Genomic DNA, 25,549 nt, shown 5'->3' with positions numbered 1-25,549 from the left:
GAGTTACCAGATTTTACTGTCTGAGTCCTGCCTGGGAGCTGAGCCCAGTTCTGTTCAGAGTTGAAAATGGGGCACGGCAGTGAGGACAGCCAGATTGTAGGCAGCTTTTCCAGGCTTCATTCTTTGTAGGTTTGCAAATGGCCTCTGAGGTACAGTAAGCTGATCTACTTGTACTATTTTATGAGCATGAATAGGTTTGTCCTTTAGTTTATCTGAGAGGCCTCCTTGGATTTGGAAGTATTGATGCAGTGAGTTTGAGATGGCTGAGGTCTGAAATGACTGACGTTGCCTAATTACAATCTCCCAGCCAGCTGTATGCCTTTGAGGGAGTAATGAAGCTCTAGGTCATGGTCCCAGTTTCCTGAATGTGTGGCACTCAGGATTCGGTCACCTGAGGCATAAGTTGGGCTTGGCCTCAGGAAGAAAACAGGAGGGCCAGTCAAATTTGGGGTCGATTAGCAACAGCAGGTCTAATCTGCAGGCCAGGGCCAGATTAGCCTCAGGTCTGACGTGCTGAATCCTAAAGTGTTGGACTAGAAGTCCTCAAGTCACTCCTGTTGGATCCGTTTGACATTGGCAAAATTGAGCTTGATGTGTGGGAGAGGGAGAGGAGAGGGGGAAGGAGGGAAAGAGGGAGATGAAGATGGAGGGGAGGAGGTATGGGGGGTGGTGTGTTATTTATTAGGGAGCGAAGCAGGTGAGAGGTAGCTTCATTGTGTGGAGTGGGAGGGAATATAGAACCAGGAAAGAAGGAACTAGCTACCATGTTTTCAAAGCATCTCACCATTCTCATCTTTTCCCGGACTGATTCTGATTTGCCAGTGACCTTCTTAAAGTTTAGCATCAGAACAGAAGACAGTATTACAAATGAAGTCTGATAGGCCCCTTGTTTTGGGCACCATGCTTCTTTAATGTGCTCCAAATTCAAAATAATTTTTGGCAGTTTTAGTAAACTGTTGACTCATAGATTCAAGTCAGCTAAGATTCCTAAGTCTTTTCTTTTCTTTTCTTTTTTTTGCGGTACGCGGGCCTCTCACTGTTGTGGCCTCTCCCGTTGCGGAGCACAGGCTCCGGATGCGCAGGCTCAGCGGCCACGGCTCACGGGCCCAGCCCCTCCACGGCATGTGGGATCTTCCCAGACCGCGGCACGAACCTGTGTCCCCTGCATCGGCAGGCGGACTCTCAACCACTGCGCCACCAGGGAAGCCCCCTAAGTCTTTTCTTATGTGCTTCTGTTAAATTTCATCTGGTGCCTCTAAAATTAATTTTCTTGCACTTATTCTTAAATATCATTTTGTTAGATTTAATGTTCATTACCATTTGTTGAGCTTTATGAGCCAAAAACTTTACAAATATTACATTTTCTCCCCTCTTACACCAATTCTGTGGCGTTATTACTCCCATTTTAAAGGTGTAGAAATTAAGGCTCAAAGAAGTAACTTGCTTGCATTCTAAACAATAAGTGGTAGAACCTGGTATTCAAACCCTTGTCTGTCTGACTCCAAAGCCTCACCTTTGAGTACCATTCTAGCCCATTGTTCTGTCCTGTTTTGATCTTTTAGATCTGTGTTCTCTTTTACAATATATTTGTTCTCTTAGTTTATCTCTCCTCTTACATCGTCATCGTGACCCAGTACCCTTATCTAAGTCATTTATAGCAATGGGACCAGGCCAGGGATGGATGCAGAGCAAATCAAGGGAAAGAGTGTGAGCTTCAGACTTGGTTTTGGAATCTTAGTTGTATCATCACGAGTAGTGTGAGTTGGCAAGGTCCTTAACTTGTCTCGGCCTCCATTTCCTCATATATAAAATGTCTTAATACCTGCTGTTGGAAAGATTGAATAAAACATGGATGCAAAGTGCTTGACTCATGGCCTGGCAAGCATACTGTAGGCTCTCAATAAACATTAGTCTATTTGTCTCCCTCCTTTCAGGGAATTCCTTTAAAATCTTTTTTTTTTTTTTAAATATTCTTTGGGTACGTTTGTTTATTGTTTCCCGCAGGGTATCGTCTGCCCCACTGTGGCAGCACACTTGGCCATAGAAAGGAGTGGTTAAGAACTGTACCATAAATTTCTCTGGGATTATGAGTAAGTAGCTTAATCTCTTTCTGCCTTAGTTTCATCATATATAAAATGTACGTAATACTAGTACCTACCATAAAGAATTGTTATGAGGATTAAATAACAATATATGTGAAATCCTTGGAACAGTGCCTGGCAGATAGTGCTGTTTAATCTTTGCTACTGTGAATATCCGCAAATTACAGATAATAATGCCGACTTTGTACGGTTATTATGAGAATTAAATGAGGTAAGTAGTCAACTGCTTGACATTTTGACTGGCAAATATACATAAATTAATAGAAGGAAATCTTATTGTCCACAAAGATGCCATGAGATGCTCATCAAATGCCTTGCTGAAAGTAGGTCTGTTCTGTGTTTCAGTGATTTTCAAACTTTAATATGCACAAGAATCATCTGGGATCTTGTTAACATGCAGATTCTGATTAAACAGGTTTGTGATGGGGCCTGTGGTCTGCATTTCTGACTTCCTAGGTTGATGCCACTGCTACTGTAAAGTAAGACTGCTGAAGTAAGACTTCGCTTTGAGTAGCACTGCTGTATAGTACATTCCTTTACTTTTCAGTCTAATGTATCCTTTCTTGAAAGACTTGTTTTCAGTAAATCACTTCTGGTGATCAGTATTCCCCTTCCTAAAAGCTCAAAGCCCATTTTTTTGTTTGTTTGTTTGGTTTTGGTTTTTTTTGGCCGCGCCACTCAGTTTGTGGGACCTTAGTTCCCCGACCAGGGATCGAACCTGGGCCCCAGCAGTGAAAGCACTGAGCCCTAACTAACCACTGGATTGCCGGGGAATTCGCTCAAACTCACCTTTTAAAAAAAAGAATCTATTGGCCAGGGCTAGGTGTATATGTATGTGAAAGAAAGATCAGTTGTGCAGTTTGCCAAGAATTGATGTCAAAATTGTCAGGGACTGGGAACTTTTGTAGCTCTCAGTAGATGCCCCCTCTTGAAGTTAGGACTATGTTTGCTCATCCTCAGGCTTTGACACCTTTCTTGTCTTTTAAGTTCTATAGCAAATGTTCATCAGGCTCCCATGGAGTTCCCAGGATTGTCAGGTTTTGTAGGTCTGGAGGCTTGAACTGATTTGGAATAATTAGGGGCTCTATTATTTTGAGCTTCAGCTCTTGCTTTCCACAAGGCTTGTTCTTCCCCTCTTCAGGTTGAAGGTTGTACCTTTTTTTGTGTGTGTGGTACGCAGGCCTCTCACTGTTGTGGCCTCTCCCGTTGTGGGGCACAGGCTCCGGACGCGCAGGCCCAGCAGCCATGGCTCACGGGCCTAGCTGCTCCGCGGCATGTGGGATCTTCCCGGACCGGGGCACGAACCCGTGTCCCCTGCATCGGCAAGTGGACTCTCAACCACTGTGCCACCAGGGAAGCCCGAAGGTTGTACTTTTCGATAGAGAAATGAAAGAAGCAGGAGTTGAACTAGACAGTTCTCACAAAGCTCTTTTTGTTATCTTTAGTTTACGGGCCTTGGCTCATTCTAGGCTGTGACTTTCCCAGCACTTTTCCTTTAGGTCAGAACCACCACTCTATTATTATTATTTTTTTTGCTATGCCCTCTTCCTTTGTACATGTGTGTATGTGTGGGAGTGCTTTTAACATCTGTACTCCTTGGAGAATGCTGTGCAACCATACTACTGGTTTCTTTAGCTTGTTCTCATTTTAAGTTTGAATTGGCAGGAGGGGGGTGGGATGAACTGGGAGATTGGGATTGACATATATACACTAATATGTATAAAATAGAGAACTAATGAGGACCTGCTGTCTAGCACAGGGAACTCTACTCCACTTCGGTGTACAGTAGAAAATGACACAACGTTGTAAAACAACTATACCCCAATTTTAACAAAAGCAATAGGTTATATCATATCCAATTTAAGTGTAAGCCAGATTGCTCCCACCCCCCAAAAAGAAAAAATAAATTTGAATTGGTATAATTCATAATTAATTGCACAATTTATTGTCAGAATCTTGCTTTTGAGGATTTCTTTAAAAAAATACCAACAACTGCCTTCTCTTTTAGAGTTTTAGATTATGAGATTTACTTTTGTGAAATCTACATTTTGAAAGCAATATAAAGCACAATGGATAAAAATGTGAGCTTTCTAGAGTCAGAAAACCTGGATTCTGAGTCAGGTTCCACCAATTTTTTTGTTTGGGGGCCTTGGGCATGTTACCTAACAGTTGGAAATCTTAGTTTCCTCAACTGTCATATGGGGATAATGAGAGTATCCACCTCCTAGGGCCACTGAGAGGACTTGACAATCCCTGTAAAACTAAGTATCTGACTGGTGGTTAGAGCTCAATACCCAATAAATATTTTCTGTTGTTAATAGCTAATTTTGTTAACGGTCTGGTGTTATTTACTGATGTGTAGTAAGGTTTACATAATGCCTTCCCAGATAGCCAGTTATTGGATCCTGTGAAGTAGGCGGGTATTATCCTTTTTTGGATGAGGAAATTATGGTGTGAAAAGTTTTGACTGACTTGAGGGCACATAGCTGTGGCAGAACTAGGTCTTTAATACAGGATTACTGGTGCCACATCTAGGACTTGCTCTCTTTACTGCATCCTTCTGACAGCACTCAGCTGTTGGCTATCAACCTTTTCTCTCTCTTTTTTTTCTTTTTCCTTTTTATTGAAGTATAATTGATATACAATATTGTATTATTTTCAGGGGTACAGCACAGTGATTTTACATTTATATACATTACAAAAACTGAGGAACAGCCAGATGGAAGAGATGCATAGGGCAAGGTATGTGGGAAGAGGTGCAGAGCTTCCATGTCCTCTCCAGGCCCAGGTGCGCCACTCTCCCCAAATCTCTGTGTGTTCACCAACCCAGAAGCTCCTTGGTTATCACACTTTCAAAGATTACATGGTTACTTTCTCTTTGAGACCCTTTCAGTTTTTCAACTAGTTTATGTTCTTGGTCTGGATTAAGCCCAGTATAGTAGTTCCCCAATCCTTTAATTTTTTTAGATTTATTATTTATTTATTTATTTACTTATTTAATTTATTTTTGACTGCATCAGGTCTTAGTTGGGGCATGCAGGATCTTCGTTGAGGCATGCAGGATTTTTCGTTGTGGTGCGTGGGCTTCTCTCTAGTTGTGGCGTGCAGGTTTTCTCTTCTCTAAGTTGTGGTGTGCAAGCTCCAGGGCATGTGGGCTCTGTAGTTGCGGCGTGGGTTCCAGAGCGCATGGGCTCTGTAGTTGGCGGCATGTGGGCTCTAGTTGAGGTGTGCGAGCTCAGTAGTTGTGGTGCGCGGGCTTTAGTTGCCCTGCGGCATGTGGGATCTTAGTTCCCTGACCAGGGATCGAACCTGCATCCCCCGCATTGTAAGATGGATTCTTTACCACTGGACCACCAGGGAAGTCCCCCCTCATCCTTTTAGAATGAAACTGTCAGCAAGATTTTATCAGATTTTCAATCCCTACCCAATTTTAAGATAAATTTGATATCCAACTAATGATGAGGTACCTGAAGTTTCCTATCTCTAACATCATCATTACCAGTCCAATTTGGGGATCTGAACCAAGAAACTAATCTATATTCTCCATTATCGAGCAGGCTGAAGTGTACTCCAGCGGCTGTATCACGTCCATTACTCTCTTTTATCCTCATTCAGAGATTCTTTAGTGTGATTTATGGATTTCTACTGGGAATATCATTTTGAGACACACTGCCATCCCACTTCCCCCTTTAAGATTTGAATGAGATTTGCCCATCATTGGCATACTGCATTCACAAATTCATTAAACTCAGATTTTCGTGAATAGGGACCATGTCTTATTTATTTCATAAAATTCATAAACTTTAACTGATTTTGGATATCTCTATTATAGATCTTTTTTTAAAAAATAGTAAACTTCCTTTATTCCTTTGCCTTTTCTCTTTCCTTCAGTCCTTTTTATTTTATCTTACTTATTTATTTTTTGGCTGCGCTGTGTGGCTTGCAGGATCTTAGTTCCCCAACCAGGGATCGAACCCGTGTGTGCCCACCTGCAATGGAAGTGCAGAGACCTAACCACTGGACCACCAGGGAATTCCCTAGATGTCTTCAGTTAAGATATTGGCAACTTAATTTTCAGATATTTTCTTTTGTGGCTTAATAGTTACCTCTCCCATTGCTTTTCTTGTGTTGTTCCTGATGTTCTTTCCCAGTTTTTTCCGGGAATTTTTCTCTCTTTATTTTCAGTTTTAAGCTCTCATAATCAGATTGGCAAGTATTCAGACAAACATGTTCTTCCTACTCCCTGTCAACAACACTCTTTTAGCAGGCTGAGAGCCCATCATCATTCATGTATTTACTCATCAGAATGGCACCATATGCTGTGCTTGGTGCTGAGTATGCGTTTGTGAGCATGGAAGACTTGGCCCTTGCACCTCCCTAAACTTATAGGCTAATGGGAACAGGTAGACAGTAACATAAGCTTTTATAACACTGTGTGCCTGGGTGGAAGACAGTAAAAACTTCCAGATGAAGAAGTGGGATTTAGACTGACATCTAAAGGGCGAATAGGAGTAAGCCAGGGTTGGGAGGAAGGGAAGGAGAAGAATGTTCCAGCAGGATCTGGAAGGTCAACTCCAATTTATTGACAGTCATAAACATTCCTCCTTTCTTTCTGAAGTCTCAGCCGTCAATTGGAAGAAGAGAGAAAAATTGTTACTAAAGGCCTCCCCCACCCCAGGTTCTCCAAATCCTTTAGATTTTTTTTTCCCTAGAAAGACTTTTCAGGGTTCTTCTGGTTGTGTGGTTCACCCCCTTATTAACCAGCTGGAATGGGTAGCAGCTGGCAAGCTGCCTTTGGGTTCTTCCTTATAGGGAGTGACCAATTAGGCACCCTCCCCCCCGCCACTCCCTCCAACCCCTGTCTCCTTCTGGGAAGCTGGATGACTTTGCACTTGCTGATGGTGAGGAGCTTCCTGTTTATTCTCCAGATTTCTGTTTTTTTCTATGTTTCTATTCTGTGTTATATTCTTCTGCCCCTCAACCTCTTGACATGAATTTTCTCCTGTGACAATTTAGAAATGTTTACTTCCTTATTTTCTTGTTGAATTATTTCTTCCATTGTCTCTGGGAGTTCTTCATCCTCTTTGATAACCTTTGTCTGGAGAGTGGTGTTTAAGCCTGAGAATAGAGATGCCAGCTTATGTTTAGTAAATATGCTGTTGGCAAAAAACCTCCAGGAGGAAAGCGAGTGTGGCACAATTTCTGCAGTGCCTTGGAGCATCCCCTGTTTAGTGCTAAAGCTCCTAAAAGCAGCTATAATCCTTTACCCCTTTGTAGAGCTCCCTAACTCATTATCTTTGGCCTTGATAGGAAGACTATAGAGTATCAACAAACTCATCATTTGGTGGCATAGTTTAAAGTACCCCGCCACCCCCGCCATGTGGCTTGTGGGATCTTAGTTCCCCGATCAGGGATTGAACCTGGGCCCCAGCAGTGAAAACACTGAGTCCTAACCACTGGACTGCCAGGGAATTCCCTAAAGTACTTTTTTAAACATTATGTTCAGATATCCTTATTATATATATTTTTTAGTTAAAGACTATATAAAATTGATACATTTTATTTTGGGGGTGGATAATATAGTCACATGATTTAAACTTAAAAAGGTACAGAGGAGAATTTGGTAAATATTCTCCTTCTTGTCATGTCTCTCAGCCACCTAGTTCTCTGAGACAACCAACGTTACCAGTTTCTTTTATATCCTTCCAGAGTAATTTTGTGCATAGACAAAGACACGACTTAGTATATATGTCATAATATATATGTCATAACATATCTGCTGATGAGATGAATGATGTGTATCCTGTATTTCTCAAGGCCACTTAGTGAGTGGAAAGACTGGAATTTGAAAAGTTTTGAGTTCAAACCTCAAAACCTCAGCTATGCCATTTATTAGTTGAGTGACCTTGGGCAGTTTGCTTAGGCTCTGTATGCTTTGATTTCTTTATGTGGTTAATAATACTCAGTGTGCCAAGGCTGTTGAGTATGATGTATGTACAGTTCCTCCTCTGGTGCATGTTAAAATGCTTCACAAATGGTTGCTACCTTTGCTGTTTCTTGCTGGACCACACTCTTTGGCCTATGTGAACTGGGAGGGGCAAAGTCTTGCTCTAAAAAATGAATGGATTGAATTGCCTTTACTGTAATATGTGATCAGTGCTCTCTACTTATGAAGGGAACCATGAGCCAAGGGAGATAGAAATAGCACTTTGAAAAGAATAGAACATTTTTTGTTCCTCAGGTATTGGAGAACAGCTGTTCCTGGTCTGGGGCCTTCACACTTGGCTGGTGGAGTGCTGATAAGCCCTAGGACTTCACTTCCCCTGGTAGGAAGTTATTAACACCGAGGAGCTTTTCATGTTTAATAGCTCAATTAGCTCCGGCCCTTCAGTATTGCTTGAAGCTTTGGACTCTTATGGGAAGCTTCACTTGGTCAGCCCTATTTTGGGTTTCCTGCTATTCAGTTCCCATTGTGATGTTAATCCTTTAATAGCAGTTAGCTATCATTCTTTTTGGTTCTTGCACAATGCTTGATGTAATAGATGGAAGAGTCTCGAATTTCAGAACCAGTCCCATGTGGTTTCATCAGGAGGATGGTGTTAAGCCTTCCTTCATGGTTATCTGGACTCAGCATTCTTTTAAAAATTATTATTTATTCTTTTTTATTTTTGGCTGCGTTGGGTTTTCCTTGCTGCGCGCGGGCTATTCTCTGGTTGCAGCCAGCAGACGCAACTCTTCCTTGAGGTGCAACTCTTCCTTGAGGGCTTCTCATTGCTGTGGCTTCTCTTGTTGTGGAGCACAGGCTCTAGGCGCGCAGGCTTCAGTAGTTGTGGCACGTGGGCTCAGTAGTTGTGGTTTGTAGGCTCTAGAGCACAGGCTCAGTAGTTGTGGCACATGGGCCCAGTTGTTCCACAGCACGTGGGATCTTCCCGGACCAGGGATTGAACCCGTGTCCCCTGCATTGGCAGGCAGATTCTTAAACACTGCACCACCAGGGAAGGTCCCTAGTTTGCTCATTTTTAAACAAAATCATAATGGGTGTTGAATTTTATTCAGTGCATTTTCAGCATCTGTTGAGAAGGTTATTATATACGTTTTCTCCTTTAGTATCTGGTAATATAGAATATTGTGTTGGTAGATGTCCCTAGGTTAAACTGTCTTTTCATTCCTGGGATAAGCCCTCTTTGGTTATGATGTATTTGTCCTCTGTTATACTACTCTTTCTACAACATCAGAGTTATCTGGACCATGAAGGTTTAATAGAATATGGCATAAAAACCATCTGAACCTGTAGGTATTTTTTGTATGTGTGTGTAGGGAATATTTGACAACTCTTGTTTTTTCATTCACATTTCTTTGATGCTCAGTGGTCACTAGTACTTCTAAAAGTGAATCTTAAAAGTTCCTTGGGGGCTTCCCTGGTGGCGCAGTGGTTGAGAGCCCGCCTGCCGATGCAGGGGACACGGCTTCGTGCCCCAGTCCGGGAAGATCCCACATGCTGCGGAGCGGCTGGGCCCGTGAGCCATGGCCGCTGAGCCTGCGCGTCCAGAGCCTGTGCTCCGCAACGGGAGAGACCACAACAGTGAGAGGCCCGCGTACCGCAAAAAAAAAAAAAAAAAAAAAAAAAAAAAGTTCCTTGATTTTTCCTCCTCTGCCCTCTAAATGGTAATGTTCTTTAGAGTTCTGTTGCTCATTATTCATTCATACATATTTATTAGATATTATTAGAGATATTTATTTATGCCAGGCACAGTGCTAGGAACTTCTCTCCCTGCTGCTAGATTTTTTCCTTCTGGTCTGACTTCCCCACTGCTGGCAGAGTCATTTTTAGCTGGGAGAGGAAGACTAAATGTATTTCATACCTTCTCTTAAAAATCTCTGTTAAGGGACTTCCCTGGTGGCGCAGTGGTTAAGAATCTGCCTGCCAGTGCAGGGGACATGGGTTTGAGCCCTGGTCTGGGAAGATCCCACATGCTGCGGAGTATCTAAACCTGTGTGCCACAACTGCTGAGCCCATGCACCTAGAGCCTGTGCTCCGCGACAAAGGGATGCCACTGCAATGAGAAGACCCTGTACCGCAACGAAGAGTAGCCCCTGCTCGTTGCAACTAGAGAAAGCCCGCGTGCAGAAACGAAGACCCAACACAGCCAGAAAAAAAAAAAAGTCTGTGTTGAGTCTTCATGTGTATAGGATCATGGGCTTTTCCTGTGTGGCTCAGCCTCCGTGTCAGCTTATCTCCCGCCATTCTCTGTCACATACACTGGACACACTGGCTACACTGTATCCCCCGTTAATCCCTGTTCTTTCATGACTCTGCCTTTACACATTTTGTTTTCTCTAAAGAGAATACTTGTCTCTTCCTGGCAAATTTCTATTCATCCTTCAAGGCACTCTTTTAAAAAGATTTGTTGTTGGCCAGAACATGCTGAGCAGAGTGTGCGGCTGGCTTGCCTCAGTGCTGTGGGGGACACGTATACAGCTGTCCGCGGTCGCCCAGAGGTATCTGCACATGTTGGTGTCGTGGCTGTCCACAGACAAGAACGAGAGGACGAGAAAACCTCCCCGCGCCTTCGACCCAGCGCTGCTGGAGTTCCTGGTGTGCCCGCTCTCCAAGAAGCTGCTCAGATATGAAGCATCGACAAATGAATTGATTAACGAAGAGTTAGGAATAGCCTATCCAATTATTGATGGGATTCCTAATATGATACCACAGGCAGCTAGGATGACACATCAAAATAAGAAGCAAGAAGAAATGGAGCAGCATTAGATCATACTTAAAAATAACAACAGGGCTTCCCTGGTGGCGCAGTGGTTGAGAGTCTGCCTGCTAATGCAGGGGACACGGGTTCGAGCCCTGGTCTGGGAGGATCCCACATGCTGCGGAGCAATTAGGCCCGTGAGCCACAACTACTGAGCCTGCGCGTCTGGAGCCTGTGCTCCACAACAAGACAGGCCGCAATAGTGAGAGGCCCGCTCACCGTGATGAAGAGTGGCCGCCGCTTGCCACAACTAAAGAAAGCCCTCGCACAGAAACGAAGACCCAACACAGCAAAAATAAATTAATTAATTAAAAAAAATAACAACAGACACAACTAAATTTTCTAAATACCATCCACCTTTTAAAAAGTCAGAGTGACAGGTAATAAGTGGAGGAAAAGAATGTTTCTGTCTCTTCCTACGTTGACTGTCCTTATTCCATTGGTCTCTTTAGCAGGGCTGTCATACTCGTCCTCTGTGGAAGAAAACTTCCCACAGGGCTGCACTAGCACAACCACCCTGTGCTTTTACAGTCTGCTCTTGCCGATTACCATTCATCCACCTTTGGACTTGGATGGCTATTAAACTCTTCAGGCATAATTAATACAACCAGAGCCAGGGTGGTATATCCTAATGATATGCTGAGTGTCTGTCTCTGAAAGCTCAGCTACATGGAAATACTGGAAACCCACTTAATTTTCAAGAAAGATGCTTTGCCTAGCTTCTGTCAGAGGTTTAGGACTATAGGAGGCTTAAGCCGCAGAGGCTTCTTTATTGTACTTTGGGCTTCCCTTGTTTTTGTTTTGTTTTGTTTTGTTTTTTGGTACGCGGGCCTCTCACTGCTGTGGCCTCTCCCGCCGCGGAGCACAGGCTCCGGACGCGCAGGCTCAGTGGCCATGGCTCACGGGCCTAGCCGCTCCTGGGCATGTGGGATCCTCCCAGACCGGGGCACGAACCCGCGTCCCCTGCATCGGCAGGCGGACTCTCAACCACTGCGCCACCAGGGAAGCCCCCTTCCCTTGTTTTTTGAAGGTTCTCATTTATACCTGGGGTATCAGAAGAAACATTTCAACAAAGTGTCTTGTTGGAAGTTAATAGCCCCAGACATCATCTGATGGCTTTATTTCTTATCCCATTCATAATTAAAATTTACTAATTTGAAATTTTATATGTTTATTCTACATTCAAAGTCTGGTAAAGTCACATGTTAAGGATGACTGAAGTAATTCCAGAGGAGCTCTGTTGGAGTAGTTGTAGAGAAATGCATTTGAACTAATGTGGTATAAAACTGTAATAAAATGGAAATTTCATGTATTTGCCAAAAAAAAGACTTGTTTTTAATTCTCTTAGAGAGTTTGAATCCCATAGTACTCTGTTCATAGGTCTGTCTTAGAACTTATCAAATTATATGATGCTGATCCATTTATACATGTCTCCATGTTTAAATGACTGTAACCTGCTCAGAATGGGTCTTTATCTCTCTAAATTATGTCTCCTCAACAGCTACTGTACTGCTTAGCATAGAGTAGGCCCTCAGCAAATACTTGTGAATGCTTGACTGACTACAGGAGTGGATGCCTGAAAGAGCTCTGCTGTGCTCTTGCCTTGAAGGGGGATACTACTGCTACTAGTCATGGAAGGTTGCCAGAGAGGAAACAAGTCTCTGCACTAAAACAATGTATACTTGAATAGTCCCTCTTTCTTCTTCCCTTCCCCCAAGGTGTGTGTGTGTGTGTGTGTGTGTGTGGTGGTAGTGGTGGTGGTTGTGGGGACATAAACTTAGAAAAGTATATATCTATTAGTATTTTTCTGTTGACTTTAACTTTTAAATTATTCATATTTTAAATTTTTTATTTATTTATTTTTGGCTGTGTTGGGTCTTCGTTGCTGCGCGTGGGCTTTCTGTAGTTGGGGCGAGCGGGGGCTACTCTTCATTGCGGTGCATGGGCTTCTCATTGCAGTGGCTTCTCTTGTTGTGGAGCACGGGCTCTAGGTGCGCCGGCTTCAGTAGTTGTGGCTCGTGGGCTCTAGAGCGCAGGCTTAGTAGTTGTGGCGCGTTGGCTTAGTTGCTCTGAGACATGTGGGATCTTTCCAGATCAGGGCTTGAACCTGTGTCCCCTGCATTGGCAGGCGGATTCTTAACTACTGCGCCACCAGGGAAGTCCACTTTTAAATGATTAAAACATGAAAATAGCTGTAGGGTGATGGGATTTTGATTGACCTTTTCCTTTTTCTTTTTTAATTAAACAAACATTTTAAAATATAGTAATAAGTCAGTAAGGGAACTGAACCAGATTCAGGATTGAAATAACGCAGTCTTTTTTAAAAAAACATTTATTTATTTATTTATTTATTTATTTGGCTGCGTCGGGTCTTAGTTGCAGCACGTGGGATCTTCATTGCAGCATGCAGGATGTTTCGTTGTGGCATGTGGGCTTCTCTCTAGTTGTGGCACGTGGGCTTAGTACTTGCAGTGCGTTGGATTAGTTGCCCCAAGGCATGTGGGATCTTAGTTCCCCGACCAGGGATCGAACCCACATCCCCTGCATGGGAAGGCGGATTCTTAATCACTGGACCACCAGGGAAGTCCCGAAATAATGCAGTCTTCCATGAAGATACCAAAGCCATATTTTTCACCTCAACCTCCAACATTTCACATAGGTTAAGGATGTCCCTCAAGCATCTCTAAGCCCTCCGTCCCCCAGCTTCTAACTCATGGCGTTTTGCATGGCGCCCCGTGCAAGACCACCAATGCTTATACACAGTGGACCACCTTAGACTCTTAGGAGGCCTGACCCGGCCTGCAGAGACTGACGGCAGCCCACCCTCAGCCATTCAGTCCTAGAGGCACCTGCTGGCTGACCTCTTCCTTTTTTTTTTTTTTTTACCGATTTTCTTAAATTATTTCATAACATGATAAAATCAGAAGTTTTTCTTAAAACTTTTTCCTTCTAAGATGCAGTAAAACCCTATTTAAGAAAGCACTGGGGACTTCCCTGGTGGCGCAGTGGTTAAGAATCCACCTGCCAATGCAGGGGACGTGAGTTCGAGCCCTGGTCCGGAAAGATCCCACATGTCGCAGAGCAACTAAGTCTGTGTGTCATGACTACTGAGCCTGCGCTCTAGAGCCTGCAAGCCACAACTGCTGAAGCCCACACGCCTAGAGCCCGTGCGCCATGACTACCGAGCCTGTGCTCTAGAGCCTGCAAGCCACAACTACTGAAGCCCACATGCCTAGAGCCCGTGCTCTGCAACAAGAGAAGCCACCGCAATGAGAAGCCTGCGCACCTCAACGAAGAGTAGCCCCTGCTCGCCGCAACTAGAGAAAGTCCACGCGCAGCAACGAAGACCCAACGCGGCCATAAATAAATAAATTAATTAATTAATTAAAAAAAAAAAGGAAAGCACTGGCTCTTACATGTAATGCTGACGTATGTTGGGTTCTATTATAAATGAAACATTAATTCATTTAAACCTCAACGTTCCTATGAGCAGGGTACTCATCACTTTTAACAGATAAGGAAACAGCACAGAGCTAGTAAGTTGTAGAGCTGGATCGAGCAGAGTGGTTACTCCAGCAGTTAGAAGTGCTGAATTTAATATTCCTCCACCTCTAGCTTCATTTAAAGTTTGGGTGCCCAAACAGCACCGCTGTTATAGTGATTTGAATTAGTAGCAGAGTTACTAAGGTTTAAGGGTGGCAGTCTTGGGGGAGAATACTTTGCTAGGGACTCAGTACTTCAAAATTGATTTGTCAAATTTACTCCCAAACCTTCCCTTCCCCTTTTCTCTGACTACAAAAGTAACGCATGTTTATTGTAAGGAAAGACTGGGGAAATACAGGAAAACACCAAGATTTCAGAGTGTTCATCTTAACACTTAGTGGTGGTAATAACTACTGCAAACATTTTCATATTTTTATGTATTCAGACTTGAAGAAATGAAAATGAGATTCTGTTGTTACCTATTTGTTAATGATCTGTGTTAATGTTTAATGAGCATTTTTTCATCTTAATGTTACATTCTGTGTACTACCACTGTTTCATCAATTTATATTTTGAGGTGATTTGTACTGTTTTGTTATTGTTAATTATCCTTATTGATGAAAATGTTCACAGATCTAGGTTTTTTTTCTGGGAGTGGAATTGCGGGGTCAAAGAATATGCTGGTTTTTATGGTCTTTTAGTGACTGCTTGAGTGCCTTTGCTGAACCCTCACCAACACTAGGTAGTAGCGTTGAGCGGGGTGGGGGGGAACCTTGGCTGGTTTTGGTAACATTTCCATGATTACTAATGAGGTTGAATATTTTCTGTAACTTTATTGGCCAGTTGAGTTTGAAGGATTGCTTATCCATCCTTTACTTGTTATTAATTATTCATTCAAGTATTTTTGCTGAGTGCCAAGCACTGTTGTAAACCTCAGATATAAGGCAATAAAATAATAATAAAAGAAAAAGAAAGCAAGCACTGGCTCATTTATTTTATTTATTTGCTTTTAAAGATTTATTTATTATTTATTTTAGGCTGCATCAAGTCTTAGTTGTGGCATGCGGGATCTTCTTTGAGGCACCCGCGTGCCGTTTTTCGTTGCGGTGCTTGGGCTCTTCGTTGTGGTGCGTGGGCTTCTCTCTAGTTGTGGCCTATGGGTTTTCTTTTCTCTAGTTGTGGCCCACAGGTTCCAGAGCACGAGGGCTCTGTAGTTTGCAGCACGTGGGCTCTAGTTGAGGCGCGCGAGTTCCGTAGTTGTGGTATGTGGGCTTTAGTTGTCCCCCTGGTGTGTGGGATCTTAGTTCCCTAACCAGGGATTGAACCCGTGTCCCCTGCATTGGAAGGTGGATTCTTTACCACTGGACCACCAGGAAAGTCCCAGCACTGGCTTTTTTTTTTTTTTTTTTTGGCTGCGTTGGATCCTTGTTGCTGTGTATGGGCCTTCTCCAGTTGCGGCGAGCGGGGGCTACTCTTCGTTGCGGTGTGCGGGCTTCTCATTGTGGTGGCTTCTCTTGTTGCGGAGCACGGGCTCTAGGCACGCAGGCTCAGTAGTTGTGGCGCATGGGCTTAGTTGCTCTGCGGCATGTGGGATCTTCCCAGACCAGGGCTTGAACCCGTGTCCCCTGCATTGGCAGGCGGATTCTTAACCGCTGCGCCACCAGGGAAGCCCCTGGCTCTTTTTAAAATTAATTAATTTAAAAATAATATTTATTTATTTATTTTTGGCTGTGTTGGGTCTTCATTGCTGAGTGCGGGCTTTCTCTAGTTGTGGGGAGCGGGGTCTACTCTTCATGGCAGTGCGCGGGCTTCTCATTGTGGTGGCTTCTCTTGTTGCAGAGCATGGGCTCTAGGCACGCAGGCTTCAGTGGTTGCAGCACTGGGGCTCAGTAGTTGTGGCTCACGGGCTCTAGAGCGCAGGCTCAGTAGTTGTGGTGCACGGGCTTAGTTGCTCCGAGGCATGTGGGATCTTCCCGGACCAGGGCTCGGACCCCTGTCCCCTGCATTGGCAGGCGGATTCTTAGCCACTGCGCCTCCAGGGAAGCCCAGCACTGGCTCTTTTAAAATCACATTTTAAGAAAAGGCAAAATTTTCCTGATAAAATGAAATTATTTGAGATTAACCAGTAAATATTAATTCAAAGAGACTAGTTTTATTTCTGTGTTTGGCACAATAACAGAGGGCCAAAGGAAAGGGTGTAGTGTTTTTTTTTAATTAATTAATTTTGGGGCTGCATTGAGTCTTTGTTACTGTGTGTGGGCTTTCTCTAGTTCTGGAGGGCGGGGGCTACTCTTCATTGCGGTGCGTGGGCTTCTCATTTCTCATTGTGGTGGCTTCTCTTGTTGCAGAGCATGGGCTCTAGGCACGCAGGCTTCAGTAGTTGCGGCACACGCGGGCTCAGTAGTTGTGGCTCGTGGGCTCTAGAGCGCAGGCTCAGTAGTTGTGGCACACGGGCTTAGTTGCTCCGCAGCATGTGAGATTCTCCCGGACCAGGGATCGAACCTGTGTCCCCTGCATTGGCAGCCAGATTCTTAACCACTGCAACCACCAGGGATGTCCCAAGAGCGTAGTTTTTAGGTTGAAAATTCAGCAAACTTCACCTTGCTGCATTATAGCAAGCTAGTGTATTTTAGCTCAGATTCTGTTTCCTGGCAGATTGATGTGGACTAAAAGGATTACTAGACATTACAAGAAAATTCACAATGAAGGAAAGGTGGGAAAACAGGCATAAGAGGAAGGTTATTTACTAATGTATCTGTCACTGGAATTAATGGGGAAATGGCTTATTTGCTGAAATACGGAGGTAACCTCACATTTGGTAAAAGGCAGACACTGAGTCTTATATTGAATCACTTTCCTTATTTAGGTATTCAGTGCAGGGTGACTGATTGCATTTTTTGCACGGTGTTTGTCCTGCACAAAATTGTTCCTGTATTATGATGAGAAATACTCTCAAGTCAGTTTGATGCTGTTAAAAAGGATTAGTGCTCAGGATGGCAGTGTTAATCTCCAGAGCTGCCAGTGTAGGGACAAAAGCATTGAGAGATGGGAGCAGGGGTATAAATACTTCTGGACCTAGCTTTTCCTATGTTGCCACAGAGCAGCCCTGAATGAGGATAAGTTGCTCCTTTAGAGACTTTTGTATTACAGTTGAACACATATTGGAGGTTTCTAATTTAAATTTATGCTTTTGGATAAAATGGATTAGAGAGATTGAATTGCTACAAGCTAAAGAGAAACAACAAAGGTCACTTGATTTTGAGGAACTCTCTGTTGAAAGAAGTTTTAGTGTGAAATGACTGGAGTTAAGAAAAAAAGAGAATGGGCTTCCCTGGTGGCACGGTGGTTAAGAATCCACCTGCCAATGCAGGGGACATGGGTTCGAGCCCTGGCCCAGGAAGATCCCACATGCTGTGGAGCAACAAAGCCTGTGCGCCACAACTACTGAGCCTGCACTCTGGAGCCCGCGAGCCACAACTACTGAAGCCCGTGCGCCTAGAGCCCGTGCTCTGCAACAAGAGAAGCCACTGCAATGAGAAGCCCGTGCACCTCAACAAAGAGTAGCCGCCTCTCGCTGCAGCTAGAGAAAGCCCGCGAACAGCAACGAAGACCCAACGCAGCCAAAAATAAATAAATAAAATAAATTTAAAAAAAAAAAAGAAGAAAGAAGGAACATCCATTCAGAGACTGCCTACCAAGTGCCAGGTAGTGTGGTGAATGCTTCTTATCTGTTGTCTTGTTCAAGCCTTATCTTTTCGTGAAGAAATAGAGGCTCAGAGAGATTAAGTGACTTGCCCAAATCATACAGGAGTGAGTGAGAGAATGGGTTCTTTCTGACTCCCAAACCCACTAGACTACTAGACTTGTTTCTTGGTGGTTAGATGGCTGACATCCCAGGACTTTATTTCAAGAGTAGGTTTCACTCTTTCCCACATTGTCTTGGAATACAGGATTTTAGGTACTAACTGTGGAACCAAGGGTGCCAGCCCATTTTTCTGGACCTTTTGGGTTGCTAGTCCCTTCCTAGAGCTCATCTGAAAATTATAGCTGATCTTGGGAGCTTAATATAACATGAAGACTATGTTGTTGGTTTTATTTTCTCCTATACCATACAACACCAGTAGATAGTGTCCAGGGTGTAATCACTTAACTGACAGATTTCTCAGCCATTTTATAGTAGTTCTCTGGTTTCTTAGTCAAGAAACTTGTTTTTATCAATTTAAACATGATTGTGGGAGAAGTATGTAATTACAGTAAGCTTTGACTATGCTGTAACAAATCTTACCCATACCTAACAAGCTGGTTGAGGAGGGTTGTAAGTGATAATGTTAGTTTTTCTGTACGTCAGTTCAGACCTTTTCCCAAAGGAAGACCAAAGCTGTTTGAACTGTGACCACTCCTTTGTTGCCAGGTGTGAACAACTTGTGATTACTCATAAGCCTAGATAGTTTCAAATCATTCACCTTGATCTGAAGTATTTTGTAAGCTGTGACTTAACCTTTTGGCTCATTCTTTCTTTCACCAGGAAATACACTGAATATTAATTTCAGGAATTTCAGTGATCCCTTCTGAAGAGTGTATTGCTCATTAAAATATCTGGGGCTTGTTTTTCTGGTAACAAACAGAACCACAAATTGGTCTGTACTTCGTGGCTGTGCCAAACCCTTGTGTAGACAGAGGGAGGGACCTGATGAACTGTTTAGAGAGGGGCTGTGGAAGATGAGACCATCTTTCTAGCTTGTCTAAGAGGTTCATCTCTTTGACCAGAGGAATGGGCATGCAGGAGAGAGAGAATGAGGCTGAACATAGGCGGTGTATGAGTGTATTTGTATCCGTAAATATCACATCACTGTTTATAGTACACTGGACTCTCTTCATGCAAGGCCTAGTCCTGCCAAATCTGGAGGAATTGTTCCCATGCTTAAAGCCAAGAACAACATCCTGACCAGCGGGGGACAGAGGTCAGCTCAAGGCAGCAGCTCTTGGGAGCTACAGGACATTAAGAACCTTGAAGGAACTGAGTTTAATAAGAAGGAAGCCAGGGCCTCCCTGGTGGCGCAGTGGTTGAGAGTCCGCCTGCCGATGCAGGGGATACGGGTTCGTGCCCCGGTCTGGGAGGATCCCATATGCCGCGGAGCGGCTGGGCCCGTGAGCCGTGGCCGCTGGGCCTGCGTGTCCGGAGCCTGTGCTCCGCAACGGGAGAGGCCACAACAGTGAGAGGCCCGCGTACGGGAAAAAAAAAAAAAAAAAAGAAGGAAGCCAATATGTACCTGGAAGGAAGTGTGTGAAACCTGTGTGTCTCTTATTGGGGTGTGGCTTATTTATGAGAAATGAAAAATCATCTTAATAGTTGGATTTCAAATCACCTCCTGGTCATTTAACTATATTTCCCCCTCCCACCTGCATATTGTTTTGTCTTTTGATTGTTTTTATTAGAAAAAGGGGAAAAAGATATTCTGTTATTCTGGTGTTTTACTCTACAGGCAGCTTCAGAGATGACCAGGAGAGAGCTGGCTTGAGAAGATGATATGTTAATTAAACAAATAGCCTTTACAAAATCTCCTGGGACCTTCCGGACTTGCCGCAGTTTTGTTTCTGGGATCTTTCTGTGCCGGCTTCTTTTCCCTTCCGTCTTTCCTCATTCTGATGCTGGCCACTCACCCCACAGAGGCAACTCCAACTGTTTTCTGGTGGAGCATTCTAAGTTTGTCCTGTTGTCTTCTCTGGGACTCATTTCTCTGGTCTGACTGTAACTGGTTCTGGGCCAAAGTGATCGTCTGAAAGCTTTTCTTCATAGCCTTTATTTCTTGGCTCCCTTTATGCACTTTGCCTGATTAGTTTTGCTGGTTCTCTCCTTTTCCAGTTGATGTGAGGTATATTGCCTCAGTTGGAGGGTTCTAAAGCTCAGGTGCAGCCCCAGGCCTCTTAGATTTTACCCTGGTTTGTAAAGTGCCTTTATCCTTTCCTAGAAATTGGGGGAATGAATCAGGTCCTCTGTTATATGAGGTATTATTGCTGACTCTCCTGGGACTCTAGTTTGCTAGTTATTTAAACACGTATGTAGCAATTTGGATTGTATTTGCAAGGTAGGACTTGTTGCCAAGACTCTGAAGTAGGTCATTCCTGTTACCCTTTCTCCCCTGTTTTTTTTTTTTTTTTGGCCACACCGTGTGGCATGTGGAACTTCCCCGACCAGGGATCAAACCCGTGCCCCCTGCAGTGGAAGCGTGGAGTCTTAACCAGTGGACCACCAGGGAAGTCCTCTCCCCTGTTTTTGAATTGAAAAATTAGAGACCGGGACTTCCCTGGTGGTTCAGTGGGTAAGACTCCCTGCTCCCAATGCAGGGGGCCTGGGTTCAGTCCCTGGTCAGGGAACTAGATCCCGCATGCATGCCGCAACTAAGAGTTCGCATACCACAACTAAGAGTTTGCATGCTGCAACTAAGAAGCCCGCATGCCACAACTAAAAAAGATCCCACATACCGCAATGAGAAAAGATCCCGCGTACTTCAACTAAGACCCGGTGCAGCAAAAATAAATAAATAAACAAATATTTTTAAAAAGTAAAGAAAAATTAGAGACCACGGTCACATAGTAGGTTGGTCTTACACCTCTTGAAACAAACCTCATTTTTGAATTCTTTATATGTAGCACAGATATTAACAAATAGTTAAATACACAATAGTTTATTTTTTTTTTAATATTTATTTATTTATTTTGGCTGCGCCATATCTTCATTGTGACAGGCGGGATCTTCATTGCAGCACATGGACTCTTAGTTGTGGCATGCACGTGGGTTCTAGTTCTCTGACCAGGGATCGAACCCAGGCCCTCTGCATTGGGAACACAGAGTCTTACTGACTGGACCACCAGGGAAGTCCCTGCAATAGTTGAATAAATACATCTTAACTGAGGGGTTGGTTGGTTGATCAATTAAATTTCAGAATTCTCATCAAGTTGATCACATTTTGGACCAATATGTGAGAAACGTTTCTGATGGGAAGGGAAAAAATAGCCATGCAGAAAACGTTTAGCAATTTAGAAAATGCATGCAAAAAAAAATCCTAATGTATGGGGCTGCCATGGTGGCACAGTGGTTGAGAGTCCGCCTGCCGATGCAGGGGACACGGGTTCGTGCCCCGGTCCGGGAAGATCCCACATGCTGCGGAGCGGCTGGGCCCGTGAGCCATGGCCACTGAGCCTGCGCGTCTGGAGCCTGTGCTCCACAACGGAAGAGGCCACAACAGTGAGAGGCCCGCGTACTGCAAAAAAAAAAAAAAAAAAAAAATCCTAATGTAAATCCTATTCTTTTTTTTTTTTTTCCTTTTTTGTGGTATGCGGGCCTCTCACTGTTGTGGCCTCTCCCGTTGCAGAGCACAGGCTGCAGACGCGCAGGCTCAGCGTCCATGGCTCACGGGCCCAGCCGCTCCGCGGCATGTGGGATCTTCCCGGACCGGGGCACGGAGCCGTGTCCCCTGCATCGGCAGGCGGACTCTCAACCACTGCGCCACTAGGGAAGCCCGTAAATCCTGTTCTAAAATGAAGAAACAGAAGGGTGGTTTGCCTAGAGCGGAGACTGGTTAAAATGTAAGGAGAAATAGGGTGAGAGAGGATAAAAGAGCATGGATTAATCAAGAGATAGGAATAATTATGGAAATAGGCATCTTGTCAGTTTGGGATTAAACAGTGAAAATGAAAATTCCCACTCCTTCCCCAATAGTAGGTTCTCTACCCTCACACCCCTCTCCCAAACCACTATCCAGAGGAGCTGTTAATGACCCTCTCGGCACTAGTGTCCAGTTTTGGGGGCTGCCATATGAAACACAAAGAGGTCCTGTGGGGTCAGTCAGTGCAAAGAGCAGTTGGCCTTTACATTTGTTAAATTATTCTAATCATTTTGCTGCTCTCAACAGCATTGCTAATTCCAAAACTAAAACCATTTTCTGATTGTTTTACTTTGTGTGACTGGCTTACGGGACCAAAACAGCAGCTGAGACTGCTATACTACACTGTGCGTTATGCAATAACTCTTCAGAGGGCCCATCCACTTTTTTTTTTAGCCTTAAAAAAAAGCAACAACAAAAAACAAACTCTGCTGGGGTTTTTTTTTTTTTTTTTTTTTTTTGCTTTGGGGCCAGTAATTTGCATCATATTTGGGAGCCTTGATCTTCCCCTCATTATTTCTTCATACATTCCTGTGCTAAGCCCTGCTCTCTGGACCTGGCTCTGGCTTCTGCCCTCATTGAGTTGTATGAAATTTAACAATTTCTGGTTTCAGATCTGTTTCCAACTTTTGTTTTCCCTGCTCCCTCTAGTAAACTTTGGGTTCAAACTTGCTTGGGGAAAGTTTATTTTTTATTTTTTGCTTATTTTTTTGTTCCTGTAAATATATTCTCTAATAACTATCTTTACTTTCTTTGTCAAACAGGCCACCAAGCAGTTTCTTGAAGAGATTAACAAGTGGACAGTTCAGTACAACGTTTCCCCCCTCTCTTGGAATGTGGCCGTCAAGTTCCTCATGGCCCGGAAGTTTGATGTGCTCCGTGCCATAGAGTTGTTTCACTCCTACAGAGTATGTACCTCAGGGATGGACCTGCCATGTGGCACCTGGGTTCTTTATGTTGCTGTTGTCCCTGCCACAGTCTACACAAACAGTGGTTCTCCCCAGTCCCATTAAAAAAAAGTGGATTGGTATCTAAGAGCCCTACCTTGGAGTGAGAAAATCCTTCTGAAGATATTCAGAAGCTCTCTAAATAAATTTAAAAAAAAAAAAGAGTGAGATAAGAGGCACTAGGATTAGTTTAAGAGTTTAAAACTAAAGCTCACTTACACCCATTTGGTGGGTCATCTTGTTCAATATTCATTCATTTATTCAACAGATATTTATTGTATATCTACTATGTTCCCGGTGCAGAGATTACTATTTAGAAAGAGAGTAAATAAACAATTATAGAAATGTTATGATAGGACAGTACTGGGTTCTGTGGAAAGCACATTTCATTAAGAGGGTCAAGGAAGCTTTCCTGAAGGAAATGACTTCTAAATTAAGAGTAGAAGAATGAGTAGGAATCAGACAGTAGGGGAGTATGGCGGAGAGAACAGCAAGTTCAGATGCCTAGTGGCAAGAGACAAATTGAGCTGAGCAGAAATGCTGAGTGCGAGAGGGGGCATGGCAAGAGATTGAGCAGCAGGTAAACAAGGCCAGATCAGAGAGTATCTGCTTTTTCTTAAGGGCAGAGAAATTCATTGAAGGTATAAACAACAGAATGCCTTGATCAGATTTGCTTTCTGAAAGATTATTTTCACTGTGATTTAGAGGATGGACCAGAAGGGCTATACTGGAGACAGACCAATTAGAAGGCTGTTGTACTTACTAGGAGAGAGATGATTGTGGTGTCATGAAACGTAGTGTCAGGAGAGATAGAGAAAAAGTGGGCAGATTCTAGAAGTAAAATTGATAGGATGGAGTTGCTTATTAAACTAGTGTGGGGAAAGGGAAGTGGAGAATTCCAGGTCTCTGACTTGGGTGGCAGGGTGGTAGATGGTGGTGGCATTCACTAATTAAGAGACACTGAATGGGTACAGGTACATGGAGAGAGTAGGTCATGAGTTCAGTTTGGCCATGTTAAGGTTGAAGTGCCAATGGGATATCCAAATAGACATGTCCTCTAAGCAGCTGGCATGTGAGTCTAGGGTTTGGAAAAGAAGGCTGGACTGGAAGTAGTGATTTCAGAGTGACCAAGTAGAATATTGGAGGTAAATATTGGAGCCATGAGAATGAGTGAGGTCATCCTGGGAGAGTGTGAGGAATAGGGAGATGTGTAGGGCAGAACCTCATTTCAGACTTTTTGCTTTCTTTGGTCCAGTGTTGTTTTTTAAAGTTAAGTTTGAATGCTTTATGTAAGGCATGCACTCTCCTGTGATTCCAGCACTCATACTGTCTTCACTTGCTGCCTTGCCTCTGAAGGCGTTTGCATTTGATTTTAGGGATGAATTGGGGAAGAAGATAAACAAAGACCTAGTTTGTTTTATTCACCAGAGTGTTCTTAGCACTTAGCTGAGTGCCTGGCACATAGTAGTTGCTCAACAAATACTGACAGAATGAATGAATGAGTCAGTGAGTGAAATGAGTGAACAAATGAATGAAAAAAGCCCACAAGAGAATTAGAAGGAGTAGCTGAAGAAATAGAAAAACCAAGAGAGTATTTTTTTTTTTTTAGTCAAAAATAAAGAATGTCTCAGGAAAAAGAGAATGTGAGTAGTCAACCTTGTCATGTCGAGGGATGACTGAAAATGCCCATTGGATTGAGCAGGAGCTCTGGATGGTATAGTTAGATTGGGAGGAAACGAGAGTGCAGTGGAATGAGTGTGAGGGAACTGAGGATGAGTTTAAAGAATCTGGCTGTGAAGATGAATTAAAATGAGGTCATGGTAGCTGTTGTCGGAGAGTATATTGAGGGGAGGGATGGCTCCTATTTAAGACAGGAGAGGCCTAAGCCTGGAGGATGTGTTAGGATATCTGTTTCCAGACAGTTTTGGGTGCATATTTTAATATCAGTGCTGCTGCATGTTTAAGAACTTTGACCTTGCACTGTAATGATTGATATATAGTGGTTGGTCTTCAGGGTTAGGATTCTCACTGATTCAAAGAAAAAATCCTAAGCCCAAAGGGGCTGATAAGCTGGCATTGGACAAGAATTCTGACAACACTCAGTTGGCCTAGAGGGGGGTTACAAAGGAATTCATGATTCAGTAAGCCGATTTCTAAAATCCCTTATCTCTGAGATTTGGTGGTTACATAAAGCTGTCATGGGTGTACAGTATTTTTATATTAATTCATCTTGCTTTTTTTATTTTCAGGAAACACGAAGGAAGGAGGGCATTGTGAAGCTGAAACCTCATGAGGAACCTCTCCGTTCTGAGATCCTTAGTGGAAAATTCACCATCTTAGTGAGTATTAATGAACCCCTCTTGTAGTATCTTGTTATTTCCTTCTGTAGCTGTTCTCTTTGGACTTTGTTCCTAGATATCTTATCCTGAATCAGAGTCTCAGCAGTGGAGAGCAGATGTGAAATTTGGCATAAAATTATTCTAGTAATAATTGAAATAATTGAAAATCAATTGTACAGTACATTTAGAAAAGTTTCTTCACTGGTCCATTAAGGTTAGTCAAGGCCTTTGGGATGGGTATACAATGTGTCAGAG

General features: G+C 43.5%; 2 protein-coding genes and 1 pseudogene across 3 annotated transcripts in view; all 3 read left to right on the top strand.

The window, feature by feature from the left end:
* PTPN9 (protein tyrosine phosphatase non-receptor type 9) overlaps positions 1-25,549 on the top strand; it is an 86,551-nt gene that overhangs the window by 14,417 nt on the left and 46,585 nt on the right. The window contains exons 2-3 of the mRNA XM_082617884.1: positions 22,773-22,916; positions 25,205-25,294. Coding sequence (XP_082474010.1) covers positions 22,773-22,916; positions 25,205-25,294 — 234 coding nt within the window. The remainder of the gene's footprint in view (positions 1-22,772; positions 22,917-25,204; positions 25,295-25,549) is intronic.
* LOC309803287 (protein preY, mitochondrial-like) lies at positions 10,525-10,869 on the top strand (the record flags this gene model as incomplete). The annotated part of the gene is made up of 1 exon (XM_082619297.1): positions 10,525-10,869. One exon carries the CDS (start codon positions 10,525-10,527, stop codon positions 10,867-10,869), a length of 345 nt encoding a protein of 114 aa, XP_082475423.1.
* On the top strand, positions 11,262-11,463 carry LOC309803168 (phosphatidylinositol N-acetylglucosaminyltransferase subunit Y-like; annotated as a pseudogene). The gene has a single exon. The product of its transcript is annotated as a phosphatidylinositol N-acetylglucosaminyltransferase subunit Y-like (transcript).

This window comes from Mesoplodon mirus (genome assembly GCF_964341445.2).
Source record: "Mesoplodon mirus genome assembly, chromosome: 4".
NCBI classification, from domain to species: Eukaryota; Metazoa; Chordata; class Mammalia; order Artiodactyla; family Ziphiidae; genus Mesoplodon; species Mesoplodon mirus.
Note: the sequence above shows the minus strand (reverse complement) of the source record. Positions and strands in the feature narration are given on the sequence as shown.